Consider the following 21,354-nt stretch of genomic DNA (forward strand, 5'->3'; position numbering starts at 1 on the left):
GCTCTCAATCTAGACTCTCTATATAGCTTAACCAATTCAATTTCAATTTCTACCTTGGATCCAGAGGAGGGTTTGTTAAAAAACTAGAGATCTTTATTATTTTGACTCTGATGGCTTCCTTTACATTGTTGATAGGTTGAAGGAATTGATAAAAAACAAAGCATACCTGATACTTGCATTAATTAAACTGATATTATTAACAAGCATGTGTTATAGCCATTGCTATCTAGCCTTAATTAAGGCTACTCATTATCTCATTCATTCTACAAAAATTGTTGTAGGTTCCACCAGTTTAGCTAGAACATTTGCTCCAATCCCATCAAGAATCGTTGATGATGCTGTGATTCCGTATGTATCTTATAATGTTATGTTGCCTTTGATCAACTTCTTGATATCATTCACTTTGTTCTTACCTTTGGTTAATATATTTATTGATCCTGATAATACATTCACTTCGGCTTTGTATGGTTGCAAGGGGAATGCAAAAATTTAATGTAAAGTGGGATTTTTTTCCCAGAAAAAATTAATTTAGATGTTTGATTACAAGAGAAATATATTTTACATGTGAAAAAAATTTCACTTAACCATTAAAATTTTCCTTTTTATTTCCCCACCAAAATAGGAAGAAAAAAAAAACCTAATCTCACGATCTCTCTCCCACTCTCGCGACTCACACCCCGCTCATGACTCTCAACGATCTCTCTCTCTCTCTCTCTCTCACACACACACACACACACACACACACGAGACTCAATTGGGTTTGTTTTGACCAAAAGACTTTTGGAATGGGCCTTTCAGTCATTATCACTTGTGATCTATTACTGTTTTCTTTGTGATAATCTTTTATATTATTTTAAATATTTATTTATGCTGCATCCATTTGATATATAGAATGAAATGGTTTATTTTGGTTAGTGATAGAACATAGTATTTGATGACATTTGATTGGATTTGGTACAGACCTTGAATGACCTAATTCACATAACTAATATAAATTTTGAGGAGCTGGGTGGGTTCTGGATTGAAAAGTACTCTCCCCCCCCCCCCATCTCTTTTGAGGAGTTTGGTTGGATTATTAGTTTTTTAAATTTTACATCCAACCAAACAACTATTGTAAATTAATTTCACTTCACTTCTGTTGCAACCAAACGACTCAAAAGGGGAAAAAAATCGCTTCACTTCCCTTCCCTTCCCTTCCCATTTCCCTTGCAACCAAATGCAGCCTTCGTCTTCGTGGATCTCATTTCTGTAATTTTATGGTCTCTTTTATTAGGGAGGCACCATATATGAAGATACATAGAGTTTCTTTCAACTCAATTCCAAAAACTCATTCTGGGAAGTTACTGAGCAGGTCCATTTTGTTCTGGATTGCATTCTTTGCCTCTAGAAAAGAATTGTTTTAAAGATCATGTTATGAATCCATTTGGATTCAGACAGGTTAATCAGTAGATCCTCCATCCTTGTTGGCCATTTGAGCGACTGTTTTCAGGTCCTACTATTTTCTTGGGACTCTATGATGTCAAAAAATTCATCTAGGGGTTGATTACGGACCTAGGTACTGCTACTACCATGCAGTGCAAGTGTTTGATTGTTGGGGGTGTGGTCAATTACAATTATTGGATGGATGCCCTGTTTGAACTTAGGTCCTTGGAGATACTACTCATTTGATTAGGAAGTTGAGATCCTTTTGTTCTCGTTGAAATATCATTTCAGCAGAGAAGAAGGCTGGGTAACTTTATAGCAGATCGATTGGTCATAGATTTCTAGAAAATCATCAAATGTTGGGCAATTGTTAGAGAGTGGAAGTGGGAAGGAAACACTCTTCGTTTTTATTTGCCGGTTGTTATTAGAATATGTGTTAAGTATTTAAATTTGTTGATATGCTTTTAAGTATTTTGATATACTTGATGTTCTATTTCTAGCTCCGCGCTTTATTGGTTGAATATATAAGACTACTCATTTGAAAGAAAAAAAAAAAAAAAACCTACTCTGTTGAGCGAAAACAATGTATTGTAAACATGGGTGGAATGTGTGTTGGCCTTTATTCGATGATGCATGAACATATTGAAACATGTGATATTCATAGCTGTGAGCAAACATCTTGATACTCGCTGCAAGAAATACATTTTCTTTGGACAAACATCTTGGTATTTGGTGCAAGTAAGATGCAACTTGCCAATGTCTTTCACTCAAATTGAATTAACCTGTGATATTCATGGCTGTGTGTACCCTCCTCAGCAATATTATTGAAAATGCACAGAAAAACTAGAAGCAAGAAAATCACTTCAGAGAGAAATGAAACCTTAGCCAGATTGTTGGCAGCCTTATAGGAGATAGACAACATTTTAGAAGCCTAGGTTTTGATCTTGTGCCTATTTTCATTATTCCAATCTGCTAATTGTAACTCGTGATGATGTGTCACATACCTCTAAGTCGTTCAGCATTACAATTTATTTGGGCAGGGCAGTGGCTCTTGATTTAATCAGATAGGCCCAAGCACATCCTATTTCTCCTAAGAACACATTTCAGGCCGGAGCTCACCGTGATCTAATATTTGGGCTAAGCCTATATGTAATCAATCAATTTTTTTACTGGCTCCCCTACTAATCCCTATGTCCAGTTACACCTTATCCCAAACTTGTAGTCCAGGCCAAGGTTCACAATGGTATGGACTTACTTATAAAGCCAATGGATCAAGTATAAAGGGTGCACTTGAGCTTCATTTGTTTCGACATAAAATATGGTCATTTTTTTCTTTTTTTTTTGTTGCCCTTTGAACTTTTTATAATTAAATATTAGTTTCTAAATTCAATAAAAAAAAATTAGTTTATTTTAATAATCTCTCTGTCTCTCTTTCTCTCCCTCTCTCCCTCCTTATTTTTATACTCTATTTCATTCTAATATTAGTTTCTTTATACAGTTGTTATTAGTTTTTATATTAGATGCTCACTCTCCTCTCTCTCAAACTCTCACACCCCTCTTCTATTCTATACAAAAAAAAAAAAAAAAAAAAAAATCCAATCGAACCCTTACAGTTGAAAAGAGATCAATTTTCCTATTTTGGAGGAGACTTTACTTTTAAATCACTTTCCTTTTTTTAATGAATCTACTAAGAAGCTCTTAGTATTATGTTGTGTTTGGTAGTCATCCAGAAAAACAATTCTGACGTTTTTTCGTTCTATGGGAACAAAAAAATGGAATAAAGTGTTTGGTGTCAACTTGGTGTTTTTTCGATTTTTTTTTTTGGAACGAAAAGGGGAAAAAAAAAGTTATACTGCGTTTGGAAGTCATCTAGAAAAATGTTTCTGACATTTTTCTGTTCTATGGGAACAAAAAAATGTAATAAAACATTTGGTGTCAACTTTTTTTTTTTTTTTTTTAAATAAGGGTAAGGGGAAAAAAAAGCGCTAAAAATGCAAAATGATTGAACGATAAAACCTTGTTCCGTCATTTCGATTTTGATCCAAATACAAAAAATGAAAAAAGAAAAGAAAAGAAAAGAAACGAAAAGAAAAAGTGAACACCTAGGGTAATCGTGCCTAAAACAGGTTCAGCAAACATAATTTTTTTGTTTAAAAACGATGTTTTAACACAGAAACCAAAAATTATGTTTTTTACTGGAATTGAATGAGTACCAAACGCAGCCCTAAAACGCAAAATGATGGAATGACAAAACCTTGTTCTGCCATTTTGGTTTTGTTCCAAATATAAAAAAAGTGAACAACTAGGATAATCGTTCCTAAAACAGGTTCCCCAAACACCATTTTTATTATTTTAAAATGATATTTTGACATAGAAACCAAAAATTTGTTTTTGATACGAAACATCATTTTTGTGGAACAAAAACTTGGAATTGCCAACATGGATAGCACATTGCCCACGAATTTCGAGTTCCTCCACTTACTCTCTCTCTCTCTCACACACACACACACACACACATTAGTTTATAAATAATAGTTTCATTTCTCGGTAAAAATATTAGTTTTTTCACGCTGACAAAAAAAAAAATAATAATAATAAAATAGAGAAGATTAAGCCATGCATTTAATCTCCATCGCTACACATTTATTATCTTTTGTAGAAATTTTCATTGGTGTCTTTGAATAATTTTAAATTTCAAAATTGCGTTATATATGTATGAGACTTACATAATAGATTTTAAATACTCTCCCTCTCTCTCTCAACACATTTAGCTTTGAGTTATTATTAGTAATTTCTACCCATGTGCATTTGCACGTATATTTTTACTAGTATATATATATATATATATATATAATATGTTGCTTGTCATATTGTATACAGCAACAACAATCGATAATCTTATCCCAATTGAATGGGGTCGGCTATATGGATCCAATACTAGAAAATAGAAAGTAAAGAAGTATAAAAGATAAGTTAAAAAGAGAAAGGACGGGGATAAGTTAAGAGAGTATCGTAGAAAAAAGATACACATCATGGGAACATCTCTTATAGATGGTCAGCAACATAGGTTTTTGTCCTCCACAAAACTCTATCTGAAGTCATACTATGGTCGAGCCCTACTAATTGCATATCTTTTCGGACCACTTCGGATTAAAGTAGGTTTTGTTGATCTCATCTGGGATATATGTAAGAATTTGGCCCAACCCGGCCCGCCTTGAGGGGGCAGGTTAGAGTTGAATTTTTTAGGCCTTGGCAAGATGGGGCCGAGGCCCAATTAAGGGGGTGTAGGGTTGCGTTAACCTGGCCCAACCCAACCCATGTGCACCCCTACCAGGAAGGCGTCCTTCCCTCTCTCTCTCTCTCTCTCTCCATCCCTAGCCTTCCTTTGGTAGCATATCTCCCCCTAACTTGATGTATGGGACATGGGAAACCCATGCAGCCCCGGACAGACCCTTCCTCTAAAAAACCGGGACTAACCGAACCATTGAGCGCTTGGGTTGGTTGATGGTGATGGTCCGACCGTTATTCGTCCGGTCCAAACGAACACTCGTTGGGCTCTGCTCCTTGTCTCGAAGGTATTCCAGAAATCCTCACTCCTCAAGAGCCTCCTTCAGCCCATTTCAGTCAACCACCACCTTCCATTAAAGAAGTACGTAAGTTACCCATATTTGATTTCTGACTCTTTGTGCGTGCATCTGTGTCGTAAAGGAAGAGTGGTGAGATTCTTCTGCTTAGATTTTCCTTTCTTTATATGTTAACCAGTTATTTCGTTGTCTCAGTTTATCTAATACATCCTGTTGGATAGTTATTGCAGAGCCAAATCGACATGTCAGGAGGTATCTATTTCACTTTCCTCTATAAATTCATTTTCTCCTTACTTCGATTCGTTTATGAGGTTGGTCTAGTCGTAATTGGCCAATACAAAGAGTCAGATTTACCATCAGGGGATTAATTTCGGATCTCTTAGAGCTTAAATGTTATTGTCTGATTTAATTGTTTAAGTTGTAGGAAAAATATTTTTGGTTTATATTGGTGGGATATCTATCCATTGTAGGAACAAAGAAATGGTCTATGGGCTTGCTTCGCATTTGATGATATTGGGGTATTCTTAAGAGTGTGTGTGTGTGTGTGTGTGTTTTATTTTTAAGGGCTGGATGATTTGGGCTCCTTTTGGCTGTTTGCAATATATATCCTGTGATTATTTCAGTAAAAATGAAGTCAACAATGAAGGGAACCAGGCACCGTTATCTTTTCTGAGATAAAGCAATACTGGAAACACTTTCTGCAAATGACTCCACTTCCATACTTGTAAGTCAATATGCATGTAGGAAATTGTAGCAGACTTAGCATTAAGGAGAAAATCTGTTACGTGCAACATCCCCCTTCTAGTAGTTGTTCTTTGGTTGCTTACATGTTGTGACATGTGGTAATTTTTTTTTTTTTAGATGAATAAATAAATTCATTACCAAGAGAGGAAATCAAGGTACCTAAGAACCAATTCAGTTTTATACTAGGGAGATCCACAACAGAAGCTATTTACCTCCTAAGGAGGCTTATGGAAGTTTTTAGAGCCCACAAAAATGACCTCCATATGGTCTTTATTGACCTAGAGAAAACATAAGACACAGTACCGAGAGAGCTAATTTGGCATGTCCTAGAGAAGAAAAGGGGTAAGATCAATTATGTAGATATGATTAAGGACATGTACAAGGGAGTGCTGACGAGTGTCAAAACGACAGGGGGCAATATAACGAATTCCCAATCACAATTAGATTACACCAAGGATCTACTCTAAGTCCTTATTTGGTTGCACTCATTATGGATGATCTAACCAGGCATATCCAAGAATCGGTTCCATGGGGTATGCTATTTGCTGATGATATTGTGTTGATAGATGAAACTGTGGATGAGATTAATACTAAACTGGAGCTATTGAGATCAAGAGGTTTTAGGTTAAGAAAAACGAAGACAGAATATGTGATGTGCCCCTTCAGTCAATCTGGAGGACGAGAGAGAGTGGTGAAGTTTGGGGAACAGGATCTACCGCAGAGGGACTGTTTTATATACTTGGGGTCTATCATTGACAAAGAGGGGCATATAGAGGATGATGTTGCCCATAGGATTAAAGTGGGGTGGATGAAGTGGCGAGGTGCGTCGGGATGTTATATGACAAAAGAATGCCTATTAAATTAAAGAAAAATTTTTACAGCACAATCACATGACCAGCTATGACGTATGGAGCGGAATGTTGGGCAGTCAAGAAGAGTACTTTAACTAAATTGGAGTTTAGCAGAGATGAGAATGTTGAGAGGTCTGTGCGGAAAGATTAGGAGAGATAGTGATGTAGTTGGGCGATGGATTTAGGGAAAGTTTAGTTTCGATTTGATTTCCTTTTGGTTTTAGAAACAATTTCTTTTGGTATTAGTTAGCTTCTAATTTAGATTAGTTTCCATTTTAAATTAGTTACCATTTTGATGCTTTGAATTTTCTTTTATAAGCCATGTAATTCACTAGTAAGAGACAGATTTGAATGAAGTTGAGAATTATGTTTTGGTTAGAAACGATGGCTGCCATGGGTGGTTTCCCTCTCTCTCTTTTCTGAACTATTTATTATTTCATCTTCTTCTTTTCCCCCTTGTTCTTCTTTTTCCTTCTTTTCATTCTTCTTCTTGTTGGTCCTCTCTCCCAGCCCCTGTTTTCTAAGCGACAATTGCTGCTCCAAACAAGGGATCGATCTCTCTCACCATTAATCTGTTGGAGCTGAAACTTTGTGCGAAGATTGCTCTTCCCTAAGAGATCCAAACCCCCAAACTCTGGTTCTGCAACTCCCTCTAATCACAGGGTAGAATTTCGGTTGTAGGTCTGAACAGAACTTCACCGTAGAGCTCAGTTTCAGTGGTCTAGAACTTCTGGTTTGCTTGTTGTCTAAGGAGTCTGTTTGATGGGTTACTAGGACTGTGAGTTGCGACCTCTCCTTTGAAATTTCAGATCAAGTCGATGCCTAACCAATGAGGTCTCCATCTCCAAGCCCTGTTGACTCCACCGCTATAACTATTCCAAGGTTGAAGAAGACTCCCAAATCGTGAGTTTCTTATTTCTTCTTTCTTTATTAATATCCTTCTTTTAACTACTTATTTACACCCTGCCCTTAAGTTGTTTGCCATTCCTAATTTATCCCTACCAAATAAATACTATTTACCTTTGTGTCCTACCCTTATTTAACCATTTAGAACCTTACACAGTCTGCTTGTTTACTAGTATGCCACTCTTTAAACTTTTAATTCCAGAAAACCCCTCTTCTCCTAATTTTTAATGCTGTTTGACCCCATTAGATATTTCCCTCTCTTTTAAGTGCTAGAGTTGTGCCTGAATTTATAAGAATGCCCCTACTTCTTTGAAAGCTGTTTTAGTTATTAATTGTGGGCCCCTAAGCGATCCGATTGCCCCGGATCCTCATCAAGTGGTATCAGAGCAAATTTTTCTGCAATTTTCTAACCAAGATAGGTCACATCACCAATGCTGAGTTGCACAAATTGTATCGTGAGTTAGCCGAGAACCAACAGAATATTGATGCTAGGCTTGAGAGGACTGAGGTCAAGTTTGACAAGTTTATGGCAGAGATGACTGCCTTTATGAAAAGGTTCAACAAGCGAGCTGAAGAAGGATCTTCTACATTACTTCCTCAACTCAACACTTTACAGATTGAAGATACACTTCAGAGGCAGCAACTTGATCCAGTTTTCCCCTAGAATGGTACCCGGTAATTTTCTGATAGAGATTATCGCATCAAAGTTGATGTTTCAGAGTTCAGTGGTGAAAAGGGACCTGAAGAATTCCTAGACTGGCTGACTAAAGTGGAGAGGATTTTTGCATATGTCTCTTCCAGACCTGAAGAAGTGTGAACTCATCCTCACCAAGTTTATTGGGTATGTATGTTCATGATGGGATGTTGTACTGCATGCAAGTCTTGTCAGAAGACTTGGACCCGTTACCAATTGGGAGGTCATGAAGCAGATCCTGACTGAAAAATTTATTCCTCTTAATTATAAAAAGGTAATGTTCCTTAACTTGCAACAAGGGAACAAAGATGTGGATTCCTATACCCTCGAATTCCACAAATTGTCTTTAAGGTGTCGACTTCAGGAAACAGACTACTGAGATTTGACTTGAGTTGGCTAACACTGATTTTAGGTCTATTGATGTGGCAGCGGCTTATGCTAAGACAGCTGAAGAGAAGTCCATTTATTGGAATAGTATGCTCAAGACTCCTTCAATTTATAGACCTCCACCACGTATAGAGGAAAAGAAGCATGAAGCTCGCAGAGTTAAAGGAAAAAGGTCAGAGTTCGTCAAGGACAGTGATGGGGTGAAGAACATCAGATGCCATAGTTGTGGCGAGAAGGGTAACTACTCCAATAAGTGTCCCAATAGGACTCTTTCTGTGAATGCAACAGAGAAGCAACCAATTGAGAAAAGTGAGGATGAATCTGCTTTATATCCTTATCCCCTCGAGGAAAATATGTTCGACTATGATGATAAGGATGTAGAAGCTCATTCTGCTAGTCTTTCATCCTTTTCAAACAGATTAGTTGACAAGGCTCCTCTCTTCAGACAGAAGGATACTTTTCTGCACGGTTCTAAACTTACTGATGTTCATACAATTGTTTATACCGGGGCAGAAGCAAATTTCATATCTGTCGAATTTGTTCGAGCACACAACCTTCTATAGAAGCAGCTTTTCAAGAAGATTCACGTGCGAGATTTTGGACCCACAACTTGAGAAGAGGCCACTGCAGTTGTTCAAGTACGCTTACAGTTTGGGCCGTTATGGTACCATGTCACCTGTTTGGTCACCCTATTGGCGCACTGCAACATTCTCCTAGGGTGACCTTGGCAGCGACATGTAGGCATTCTCTATGATAGCGCATGGAACACCATCAAGGTGAAGTAAGGAGGTCCTATATACTTAATGAGGCCATACGCATTATCCGACATGCTATGTCATCGACTGACTCCTGCTCCAGTGACACATCAGCCTAGTCTCCCTCCTCTTGGTGTTATGTTCCCATCTTCTGCTTCTAGATATGTGCCATCTCATCAGTGAGCAATTTTCAAGGGTATCTTGGGAGCACGACCTAACTCGATGGAGTCGAGTTCTTTCAAGACCGGAAGAGCTGATGTAGTTGGGCGACGGATCTAGGGAAAGTTTAGTTTTGATTTGATTTCCTTTTGGTTTTAGAAACAATTTCTTTTGGTATTAGTTAGCTTCTAATTTTAGATTAGTTTCCATTTTAAATTAGTTACCATTTTGATGCTTTGAATTTTCTTTTATAAGCCATGTAATTCATTAGTAAGAGATAGATTTGAAGATAATTTGAGAATTATATTTTGGTTAGAAACAATGGCTGCTATGGGTGGTTTCCCTCTCTCTCTTTTCTGAACTGTTTATTATTTCATCTTCTTCTTTTCCCCCTTGTTCTTCTTTTTCCTTCTTTTCATTCTTCTTCTTGCTGGTCCTCTCTCCCAGCCCCTTTTTTCTGGGTGACAGTTGCTGCACCAAACAAGGGATCGATCTCTCTCACCTTTGATCTATTGGAGCTGAAACGTTATGCGAAGATTGCTCTTCCCTAAGAGATCCAAACCCCCAAACTTTGGTTCCAGAAATCCCTCTCATCACAGGGTAGAATTTCAGTTGCAGGTATGAACAGAACTTCACCATAGAGCTCAGTTCTGGTTTGCTTGTTGTCTAAGGAGTCTGTTTGATGGGTTACTAGGATTGTGAGTTGCGACCTCTCCTTTGAAATTTCAGATCAAGTCGATGCCTAACCAATGAGGTCTCCATCTCCAAGCCCTATTGACTCCACCGCTGCAACTATTCTAATGTTGAAGAAGACTCCCAAATCGTGAGTTTCTTATTTCTTCTTTCTTTGTTAATATTCTTCTTTTAACCACTTATTTACACCATGCCCTTAAGTTGTTTGCCATTCCTAGTTTACCCTTACCAAATAAATACTATTTACCTTTGTGTCCTTCCCTTATATAACCATTTAGAACCTTACACAGTTTGCTTATTTACAAGTCTGCCACTCCTTAAACTTTTAATTTTAGAAAACCCCTCTTCTCCTAATTTTTAATGCTGTTTGATCTCATTAGATATTTCCCTCTCTTCTAAGTGCTAGAGTTGTACCTGAATTTACAAGAATGCCCCTACTTCTTTGAAAACTATTTTAGTTATTAATTGTGGGCCCTTAAGCATTCCGATTGCCCCGGATCCGCATAAGGTAGGGTTAGGAATAAGCATATTAGAAATGATTTGGGGTTCGTACCAATCCAAGACAAACTTCGTGAGAGCCGATTGAGGTGATATGGCCATGTCTAACGAAGACCTATGGAGGTCCCAGTTAGGAAGAGTGACCAGATTAATTTGGAAGGAGCTAGAAAAGGTAGGGGCATGCCAAAGATGACTATTAACAAAGTGGTCCAAAAAGATATGCAAAGAATAGGGCTCGACCCTAGTATGACTTTAGATAGAGTTTCGTAGAGGACAAGGACCTGTGTTGCTGACCCCCTATAGGGGATGTTTCCATAATACGTCTTTCTATATTGCTATACCTTCTTCTATTATCCCCTAAGGGCCCGTTTGATAACGTTTCAAGAAACGCGTTGCTACCGTTTCTGTCTAGAAACAACAAAAACGGAACAAAAAGCGTTGATAAAATTGTTTCGTTTCACTTGTTTTCAGAAATAGAAATTGTAATTTCTACCTATTTATGGTTCAAGAAATGACCCAGGACAAACAAGTAGGCTTGTTTCGCCGTTTCTGGAAACGCTCGTGGCCATTCTTTCGTTGATTACTATCAGCTTCCAGAAACATGACTTATCAAACACCTTCAATTCTGTTTTTGTTTCTAGAAATGGAAATTTATGTTTCTGCGTTTTCTTGAAACGGAAATGGCAGAAACGTTATCAAACGGGCCCTAAGTTTCTTCTTTTTAACCTCTTTTTTATGTTTCTTTACTTTCTATTTTCCATATCGGATCCATGTAGCTGACCCCATTCAATTGGGATAAGGTTATATTGTTGTTATTGCTTACCAAGAGGAAGAATATACAAAGGGAAGGGGGGGGGAGACAGCCCAAAAGGGACCTTAAAGGCCAAGTTGCCCAGCTAGGGGGAGAGGGACATTAAAGGGTGGGAGGGGAGATGGAGGAGGGAGGGAGCCCCTATGTAACAACAATAAGCCTGTTCCTTGGGAAGCAATGAGCTATTCGATGACGGATATACTTGATCTTGGAGCTGACATCGAAGAAGATGGCATTCCAAATCTTGTTAAAAGAACGAGAGTTAGACGTCCATCTACGAAGATTACACTCCATCCAAATGTGGTTGATGGCGGCTATGAAGGCGAGTTTCCTAACCTTGTCCCAAATAGAAGAACAACTGAAAGTCATATTAATCCAAAGCCATTCACGGGACAAGGAAAGGATGGGTCTGCGGGATGGCCAATGGAGTTGAGGACTCTCTTCCAGACTGAGGAGGAGAAGTGGCTGGAGAAAAAATTATGATCGGTGTCTTTAGAGCCGTTCCAACATAGGCAGTAGGATGGGGAAACTTGAATGTGCCAGTAGAGAAGGAAGGATCGAGTGGGGAGACAATTGGAAAGGGCGCGCCAAATGGTGAAGCTGTGGTGGGGGATATGGCCTTTAAACCAAACAGTATTATGCCAAGGGGTGGGGGGTTTTGGTTTGAATATAGTCCCAAGCCGATGTAGAGGAGAATGTACCCGTGGGGGAGGGTAGCCAAATAACCTTGTCCTCCCTGCCATGGTGGCCAGGAGGGATGGGAGGAAGGGAGGCCCAGAGGTTAGCAAGGGGAGGGGGAGAAGCAGGAGGAGCCCATCCCAGGGGAGAGAGGATGCAGGAGAGGGGGCTAATCTGGGAAGACCAGAGGAATAGATGACTCTAGGGGAGACCATGTTGGAGAGAATGCCCAAGGGGTGCCAAGGATCCATCCAAAGGGAGATGGAGGAGGAGATGGTAGGGAGGGCAAGGGATCTCTGGAGTTAAGGATTTTCCTCCAGATCTAGGAAACGTCGGAGGGAGGGAAGGCAGACCAAAGGGAGCCATTTTTAAGGCGGTAGGAGTAAATCTAGGACACCCAGATGTTGCGGTGCTTAGAGGCAATTTTCCAAATGAGCTTGACCATAGAGTTGGTACCTTGATTCCCCTCAAGCCAAGGCCTCCCTCAGCCTTGGGAGAACAGATTTTAGACCAGCTCAGGGGATGAAGAAATTTGGGGGAGTCAGCTCATTTCCAGAGAAAGGAACAAAGGTGATCCAGAAGCTGTATTAGAAGGGAAGAAATCCCTGAGTGAACTCAGAGTTGGAGGGAGAAGAGAAGAATCACACAAAGGAGAAGGGGGAAGAAGGTCTCACGACCAAGCAAACATCAAGGTTTCAACTAATTAATTAATTCATCATTCAAATCTGTCTAATTGCTTAGGTTACATGCCTTTATATAATAAACTGAAATTAAAACTTGCCTAATTAAAATCTAACACTGAAATTAGTAACTTCTAATTACTTCCTAAATTCTCACTAACAAAATAAACTCAAATTGGTAACTCCCTAATTGACTAAGAACTACCCAATAATAAAAGATTAAATATCTTCCCAAATTAAATAACTCAATACTTCCTAAATAAAGTAACTCCTAAAATATCCTACTGATTTAAAAAATCTAATCGGACTTGGCTTGTCTTGGTCGATATTTCCCCATGGGTCAACCCAGTTTAGCCTCGATTCTGCATCAACTCCTCCGATGTTGAGAAAAATTTTAAAGAATGATAACAGTAAAAACTCACGAACAGGGGTGAATTGTTCGTCGTCTACATCACAGAAAAAATCTATGAGGTGAAGCTTTGGAGGTGCAGTCAATTCCGGAAAATCATGGGGAAGAATGAATTCATGATAGTGAACCACTGACATTGCATTGATGGCCGTCATTACCTGATCCATGATTTTCTCACTTTCCGTTGTCATCTTCTGTTCCACAATAGGACGGCCGTCCACTTGTGTTGATGCCTTTGGTTCAACTTGTGATTGTATTGGGCGTATCACTTTCTTTGACGCAAACCAATCCATGAAGATTAAATTTTTTATGCATGTGGTAAGCCTGGAGGGTGCACACATTGTTGTCACGATTAAGAATACCATCCCGTTCCACCCAGCCTCGACCTAATTTAATGATGCGTTGAGGAGAGTCAAACACTTCACAAAAAGCACTATCATAATGAGAAACAGAAAATTCAACAAAAACAATATCCTCTGACTAAAAAATAATCTCACTGATCTTTGACAACATATCCACTACAGATCTGGAGACAAAATTGTCATTTAGTCGTTCATCAATTAACAATTTAGTAGACTTTCGATTGGGCAACCACACTCCAAATTTGAACACAAAGGTATTCATGGAAGTAATAGAAGGCTCAAATAAGAGGAGTGGCAAATAGATAAATAATTGAAGTTTATGATGGAGTGGTAATACTGTAATTTGAAGACTTCAAATATATCCCTCAATATGGAGCACGTATGGAACAAGGGTATACTAACCAAGATTAAAATAGGAGTAAATCAGAATAAGGAACTGAGGAGGGGTAAATATGGAAAGAAAAAGGAATTAATTTAAAGAAAGGAGAAAAGAGGGATCGGGGTTGTTGGAGTACCATCTCCTACTTGGAGTTAAGCGAGAGAAACCAGCAAGGGCTGGTTGCAACAGGGGAGAGGTCCGACGCAATGAAGAAGGAACTTTGAGGTAAAAGACGGTGCTGGAAGCCAAGTGGAGAGGCCGACTTGCAAAAGAGTTGTGAACAGGTATGTGGGTCTCTTTATCTGTCTCTGCTCGAGTTCTCTTCTTCTTCTGCTGCGACGGCTTCTTTTTTTTTGGTTTAGGTCTTCTTTCTCTCTACTCTCTCTTTTGCTCTTCTTCTTCTCCTTCGCTGACCTTTTGTTTTTTTTTTTTTTTGGTTGACAGAACCTAGGATGGGCTACAGAAACAGAATGGGAAGGAGAAAGAGAAAGTAGGTAAGTGTGTGGGAACGATGGGGTTTGGGTTGGGAATGATGGGTAAGAGAGATTTTTTTTTTTTTTTTCGTAGACTTCTTTGCAGAAACAAGGAGAAGACAGGGAAGGGAAGAAGAGAGATGGAAGGGGAAGGAATGGGGATCCTTTGGCTTTGATACCACTTGATGCGGAAGCTGTATTGGAAGGGAAGAAATCCCTGATTGAACTTAGAGTTGGAGGGAGAAGAGAAGAATCAAACAAAGGGGAAGGGGGAAGAAGGTCTCACGACCAAGCAAATCACAAGGTTTCAACCAATTAATTAATTCATCATTCAAATCTGTCTAATTACTTAGATTACATGCCTTTATATAATAAACTGAAATTAAAACTTGCCTAATTAAAATCTAACGCTGAAATTAGTAACTTCTAATTACTTCCTAAATTCTAACTAACAAAATAAACTCAAATTGGTAACTCCCTAATTGACTAAGAACTACCCAAAAATAAAAGATTAAATATCTTCCCAAATTAAATAACTCAATACTTCCTAAATGAAGTAACTCCTAAAATATCCTACATATTTCAAAAATCTAATCAGACCCGGCTCGTCTTGGTCGAGATTGCCTGACGGGTCAACCCCAGTTTAGCCTCGATTTTGCATCAAAAGGAGGGAATCAATGGATTTATAAGTGGCAGTAGGAGGGAGAAAATGCCAGACCAGTAGAGATAGAGAGATTGGAGGACAAATTTGATGAGGATGAGGCTCTCCACATAAGAAAGGAATCGCCCTTTCCAAAGCTGGAGCCTTTTCCCTGATAGAGTCAAGGATTAGAGTGCAGTGATGAGCAGAGAGATTAGAGGAGATAAGGGGCCAGCCAAGGTATTTGACTGGGAGGGAGCCAAGGGAAAAGCCAGAGATAGCAAAGAGATGGGCTTAACGGGCTTCAGAGACCCCAAAGAGAAAAATGCTGGATTTTGGGAGATTGATGCGAAGACCAAAGAGGGATTCGTTAAGGTGGAGGGGGGACATGATGGAGGAGATGGAACGGGGGTCAGATTTGGAAAAAATCATGAGGTCATCCGCAAAAGCCAGATGGGTGAGCATCAGAGCTTTGCATTTGGGAATGGGAGAGATTAAGAGCTGGTCAGTGGAGGATTGGATGGAGCGGGAGAGCACCTTAAGGGCAAGCGAGAAGAGGAAGGGGGAGAGAGGGCAGCCCTAGCGGATGCCATTAGAGGAGGAGAAGTATCTCGCACAAATGTCGTTGATGAGAATAGAGAACTTAAGGGTGGAGATGCATGAGAGAATCCACTGAACAAAAGGCGGGGGAAGGACATCTAGAGAAGGCCTTTGGAGATGAAGTCCTAGTTGATGGAATCAAAGGCTTTATGGATGTTAATTTTGAGAAGGGCTGCAAGAGAATGAGACTTGCAATCAAACCCCTTAACAACCTCATGGTAGAGGATGATGTTGTCAATGATGCTTTTACCAGCAATGAACGCCGATTGATTGAGGCTGATAAGGGAATCAATGATCAATTGGATTCTGGAAGCCAGAATTTTAGCAATGAACTTATATAGAAGGTTACAGAGGGAGGTGGGCCTGAAATCTGGCATAGACTGCACACCCTCCTTAGGGATGTGGCAAAGGAAGATGTGATTGATGCCAGAGATTTGGGAGGGGTTCAGGAAGAAGCTTCTAATGGCATGGATGAGGTCATCACGAATGATGTGCTAACAGGAAGAGAAGAACCCCATACTGAATCCGTCAGGCCCCGAAGCCTTGTTGGATTTGTGATAGAGTACGGTTGAAAGGATCTCGTCATCAGAAGGGATATATTGGAGGTTGGGAAGGAGGTGATCAGGAACAAATTTGTTGAGGAGATTAGGGGGTAGGGGGATGGGAGGGGAAGAGGACGGGTGGAAGAGGTTATCGAAATAGGAGACCGCTTCAGATTTTATCCCAGGGGGGGAGGACAGCTCAGTTCCCGTGGAGGATAAGTGCTTGGGAATAGAGTTTTAGTTGGTTTGAGCTTTGAGAGATCCGTGGAACAAGGCTGAATTAGAATCACCTAGCTCTAACCATTTAATGCGGGCCTTTTGACGGATGAAGATTTCCTCTCAAGAGAGGAGAGAGGAGAGAGGAGAGAGGAAAGATCAGAAGAAGAAAGTTTTTCCTCCACAGCAAGGGAGGATGATGGAGGGCTTGTAAAGAAGGGGAGAAATCCCTGAGAAAACTCAGAGTTGCAGGGGAGAAGAGAAGAATAGTAGAAAAGAGGGGGAAGGGGTCACACGTCTTGCACCATACCTGGCACTAAAACCTTCAATTCAATTCATTCTCAAAATCTGATTAATAGCTTGGATTACATGCCTTTATATAATAAATTGAAATTAAAACTTGACTAATCAAAATCTAAAACTGAAATAGCAACTACTAATTACTTCCTAAATTCTAACTAATAAAATTAGAAACAGAATAAAACTTAAGTGGTAACTCTCTACTTGACTAACATCGATTACATATCTTCCCAAATTAAATAACTAAAAATTTCGTAAGTAAAGCAAATCCTAAAATAGTCTATTGATCCCAAAAATCAAATCAGATCTGGTTTGTCTCGGTTGAGATTGCCCGAAGGGTCAACCCGGTTCAGCCTCAATTTTGCATCAAAGGGATTGAGGGGGTCCAACTGCATTTTAGCTTGGATGGACGCGAATTTATCTTGACAGACTCACACTCTCTCAGAGATAGTGCCAAAGGTGGAAGAGTTCCAGGCTTTGAGGGTAGCTTTGACATTCTTGAGCTTTTTGGAGAAGGAAATGAGGGCAGGAAGGGAGGCAAGTACATGGTTGGCTTTGGAATCTTTGACAATGGGAAGGAAGTTCTGATGTTGAGGCCACATGTCAAAGAATTTAAAAGGTTTGGGACCAAAGGAGATGAAGGGCTGAATAAAGAGAGAGATGGGAGAGTGGTCGGAGATGCCCGGAAGGTCAAAGCAAGCATGAGAGGAGGGCTCAAGATTGTGCCAGGTTTCATTTACAAGTACTCGATCAAGTTTGCACGCGTCACGGTCGTCAACACTACGATGGTTATGCCATGTGAGAGGAGAGCCAGACCATCTAAGTTTGTTCATGGCTATGTCGTCAATGCAGTCATTGAATGAGTCAACAGAAATGGAGTCAATGGGAGAACCACCAAGCTATTCATGGGCAGTACGGACAACATCGAAGTCTCCTCCGATGTCTCACAGGGAGGAGGCAGAGGGGGAAAAGGAACAGACGTCGGCCCAGAGAGTGAGCCTTTAAGAGCAGCGGTTGAGGGCATAGACAACAGAGAAGGAGGGGGGAGCCAGCGGGGGAGGAATCAGAGAAGTGGATGACTTGTGAGGAAGAGGAAATGGGGGAGACATGAAGGATGAGCAGATTCCAAAGAATCCAGATGCGACTGTTGGGAGAGTGGGCATAGTTAGAGGCAAAAGACCAAGAGGGGGCAATTGAGGCAGCGATGTGGGAGGCATTTGCTTCAAGAACCCTGGTTTCCAAAAGACAATAGAGGGCGGCTTTAGAGGCTTCAGGTGGGAGCGGATCACAGCGTGCTTGGCAGAGGAATTGAGGCCTCTGACCTTCCAGATGGTGCAAGGGATCATTTAGAATGGTAGGGGGGACCGCAAGCTCAGGGGAGCTTGTGGAGGCCTTGGAAGAAGAGGAAGCTTTGGATTTAGATTTGGTTTTGGACCTCTGGTGGTGTTACTTGAGAAGGGGGGGGGGGAGGCTGCAGGACTTTGGGAAGATGGAGTTTGAGTAGTGGAAGATGGTGTGAGTCATCGTGGGTTGTTTAGGAGTACGTGGAAGGAGTGGTAAGAGTTATATTTCAATAGGTAAGGCAGTAGTTGTTGTAACGGCCACCTCTTGAGGAAGCCCTATTAATTCTTTGAGGATAATGAAAAAGATAGCAGATTATTATTCTCTAAAATTTCTCTTAATTGAGACGAGGCAGGCTTCCTCTATTTAGCCAATTAATTCCTACATTATCTCTGTCTATCCTATTCCTTCAATCCCTATTTTATCTCTTGCCTATTCTATTCCTTCCTTCTTCAAGATAGGTAACCGCTCTTTTTAAAACAGTAGCTGATTGAGCTGGTCGATAGTCTTTAGTTAGGCCTTCAATATTGATCTCATCCACCTGTATTATCTTATAGACATAGTCTCCACCAAAGCTATTGTGGGGCCCATGGAGACCTACTAATAACCTTCTACTGTAAGGAGGAAACTGCTGCAACAAATACACCTTGTGACAACCTGACTGGGTAAATATATTCCTAAATATTCTCCTTGATAGAAAGCATCCATGATGCAGATAAGTCACTTAATGAGTTTATTTTATTGCAAATAAGCCTTGGGTTGGGTTATGTATGTGTTGGGCCTTTGATCCCATGAGTTTTCTTTGTGATGAGCCATTTTAATGGGCTTAAAATATGGCTAGAAAGTAGAAAAATAAGATTTAATTCATTATTTTAGTTAGAGTTCTGTTTGGAGTCTATTTCCTTTGTTATTTCAGTTTCCTAGTCAGTTTAGATTTCCCAGTTAGTTAAAGATTGGGTTAGGCCTTTCTTTTTTGGTGTTTGAGTCAGTTTTGAGTCTTCTATATAAGTTTGTAAGGGGCGATAACATGGAACACAAATTTATAAATGAAAAAAAAGATGGTTTATGCTGTTGTGCTGTGGGATGCAGTTGGGTGAGATGCCCTGGGTGAGATGCATAAACCTGAGGGTGAGATTCCCATTCACTAGTTCTTCCCCCTTCTCAACCCTCCATCGAATTCTCTTTCTTTTCTTATTTTCCTTTTATTTGTTTGCTGTGAGAGAGTGTTTGAGAGCTAAAACCAAGCATATTGGAGGACATCTTCTCTATTCAGCCATAATTTCAGATCCTGCCTAGGATTAGGATCACTTGTGATTCTAGTTCTACATTATTTGGTATCAGAGCTTAGCCAAACCAATGATGGAGCCACGTGAATTTCGTGAGAAACTTTCTTCACACATATTCTTTGAATGGATGTATGAATTAGATGTGTACTTTGAGAATTACAACTTGACAGAGATGCAACGGCTTCAATACGTTTGCTCCCAAATGAGTGATTGTGTTCAAATATAATGGAGAGTCCGTGAAAGGAAACTTCAAGCTCAAGGGCGTGAGCCTAGAACTTGGGACGAGATGTAGTATGAGTTGGTAGTGATATACCTATCTAAACGTGAACGAAGTATGTACTTCCTTCCACTAGAAAAACCGCCCACATGTGACAAGAGCATGAAGGAATTGTTTGACCACGTGAACATTATGCTGCAACAAATTGCAAAGGAGCAACAAGAGAAGACACCTCCAACCAATGAACCAGAGTCAAAAGTTGAGGTTAGTGTTGGAAGAAATTCCAGGAATTCGTATTGTCAAGAAAGAGCTAGTCGTTAGTGTTCCCATCAACGAGACTCATGTGGAAGAATTTGAAAGCAACAAGGTTGCCATAATGGACAATGAGGTTGAGATTGAGAAAGTTGATACTACAACAGCTGTGATGACTGTGAACAGCCAAGAGGAAGATCCTAAGGAGCTTGAGATTGAAAATTGTGGAGGTCAAGAACACAGTGGTTGAAGGCGTTTATGTGGATGATACCATGGATACATTTGAGGTTGTTGAAGTTGAGCATGTGGAGTTTGTCATCCCATTAAAGTATCTTGAAGATCGAGCTCCTCACATTCTAGACTGCATCCTTATTATCAAAAAGCTACCTGAATTTTTTTACGGCTTGAGGAGTGACATGCACCATCCTATAATCACCCTCATACTCTATAAAATCTGAGGACAAATTATTTTTCTAAGAGAGGGCGAATCGATGCAGATAAGTCACTTAATGGGCTTATTTTATTGTGAATAAGCCTTGGATTGGGTTATGTATGTGTAAGGCCTTTGATCCTATGTGTTTTCTTTGTAATGGGCCATTTTAATGGGCCTAAAATATGGGTAGAAAGTAGGAAAATGTGATTTAATTCATTAGTTTAGTTAGAATCATGTTTGGAGTCTATTTCCTTTGTTATTTTAGTTTCCTAGTCAGTTTAGGTTTCCCAGTTAGTTAAGGATTGGGTTATGCTGTTGTGCTATGGGATGCTGTTGGGTGAGATGCCCTAGGTGAGATGCCTAAACCTGAGGGTGAGATTCCCGTTCACTAGTTCTTCTTTCCCCTTCTCAACCCTCCATCGAATTCTCTTTCTTTTTTATTTTCCTTTCATTTGTTTGTTATGAGAAAGTGTTTGAGAGCTAAAACCAAGCCTATTGGAGGACTCTCTATTTAGCCAGAATTTCAGATCCTGCCTGGGATTAGGATCACTTATGATTTTAGTTCTACATTAATCCATGCGTAGCAACTTGATCTCCACCAGCTGGCTATGGGGCCCACTTAATTATGAAAATGATAATGATCGTGATCTTGATGGGAAGATAAGAGGATTGCTAATAGAATGAATAAAATTCCTTATGAATTGTAAGGGTTCATAAGTTCCATACCAGGGTTTTGTGCGTAAGTTTCTTACTAGGGTTTACAAACTTATGGTGACTTCTGTATTATTTTTTACTAAGCTTATTTTGCAAAGTGTCTAATTTTATATTTCTCAAACTTATCCGACAAATAGAGGATTCATGTGGCAAAATATTTACACAATTTAGGCATGAACTTAAAGACATTAGATATATGATAAACTTAAATAAATTTTAAATCGCCAAATGGCAACTTTTAAAACTATTCATGGCCCGAGGAATTTTACGAGTCAGAATTTATTAGCTTTTTGCCACAAATACGTATTAGATGTACAATATACTTGGA

At 39.7% G+C, this 21,354-nt stretch overlaps 1 protein-coding gene across 6 annotated transcripts in view; it reads left to right on the forward strand.

Moving 5' to 3' along the window:
* The first annotated feature begins 4,997 nt into the window (after positions 1–4,997).
* The window catches only part of LOC122067403 (folylpolyglutamate synthase-like), a 74,288-nt gene continuing 57,931 nt past the window's right edge, over positions 4,998–21,354 (forward strand). For 2 of the 6 annotated variants that reach the window (XM_042631238.1, XM_042631240.1), the window contains exons 1-2: positions 4,999–5,138; positions 5,237–5,258. In XM_042631238.1, the coding sequence (XP_042487172.1) occupies positions 5,249–5,258 (10 nt within the window). In that variant the 5' untranslated portion in view covers positions 4,999–5,138; positions 5,237–5,248. Of the gene's footprint in view, positions 5,139–5,227; positions 5,259–5,629; positions 5,731–21,354 lie in introns of those variants that run through there. The other 4 variants (XM_042631239.1, XM_042631242.1, XM_042631244.1 and 1 more) reach the window with 4 other exon arrangements.

This window comes from Macadamia integrifolia, unplaced genomic scaffold (genome assembly GCF_013358625.1).
Source record: "Macadamia integrifolia cultivar HAES 741 unplaced genomic scaffold, SCU_Mint_v3 scaffold289, whole genome shotgun sequence".
Lineage (NCBI taxonomy): Eukaryota > Viridiplantae > Streptophyta > Magnoliopsida > Proteales > Proteaceae > Macadamia > Macadamia integrifolia.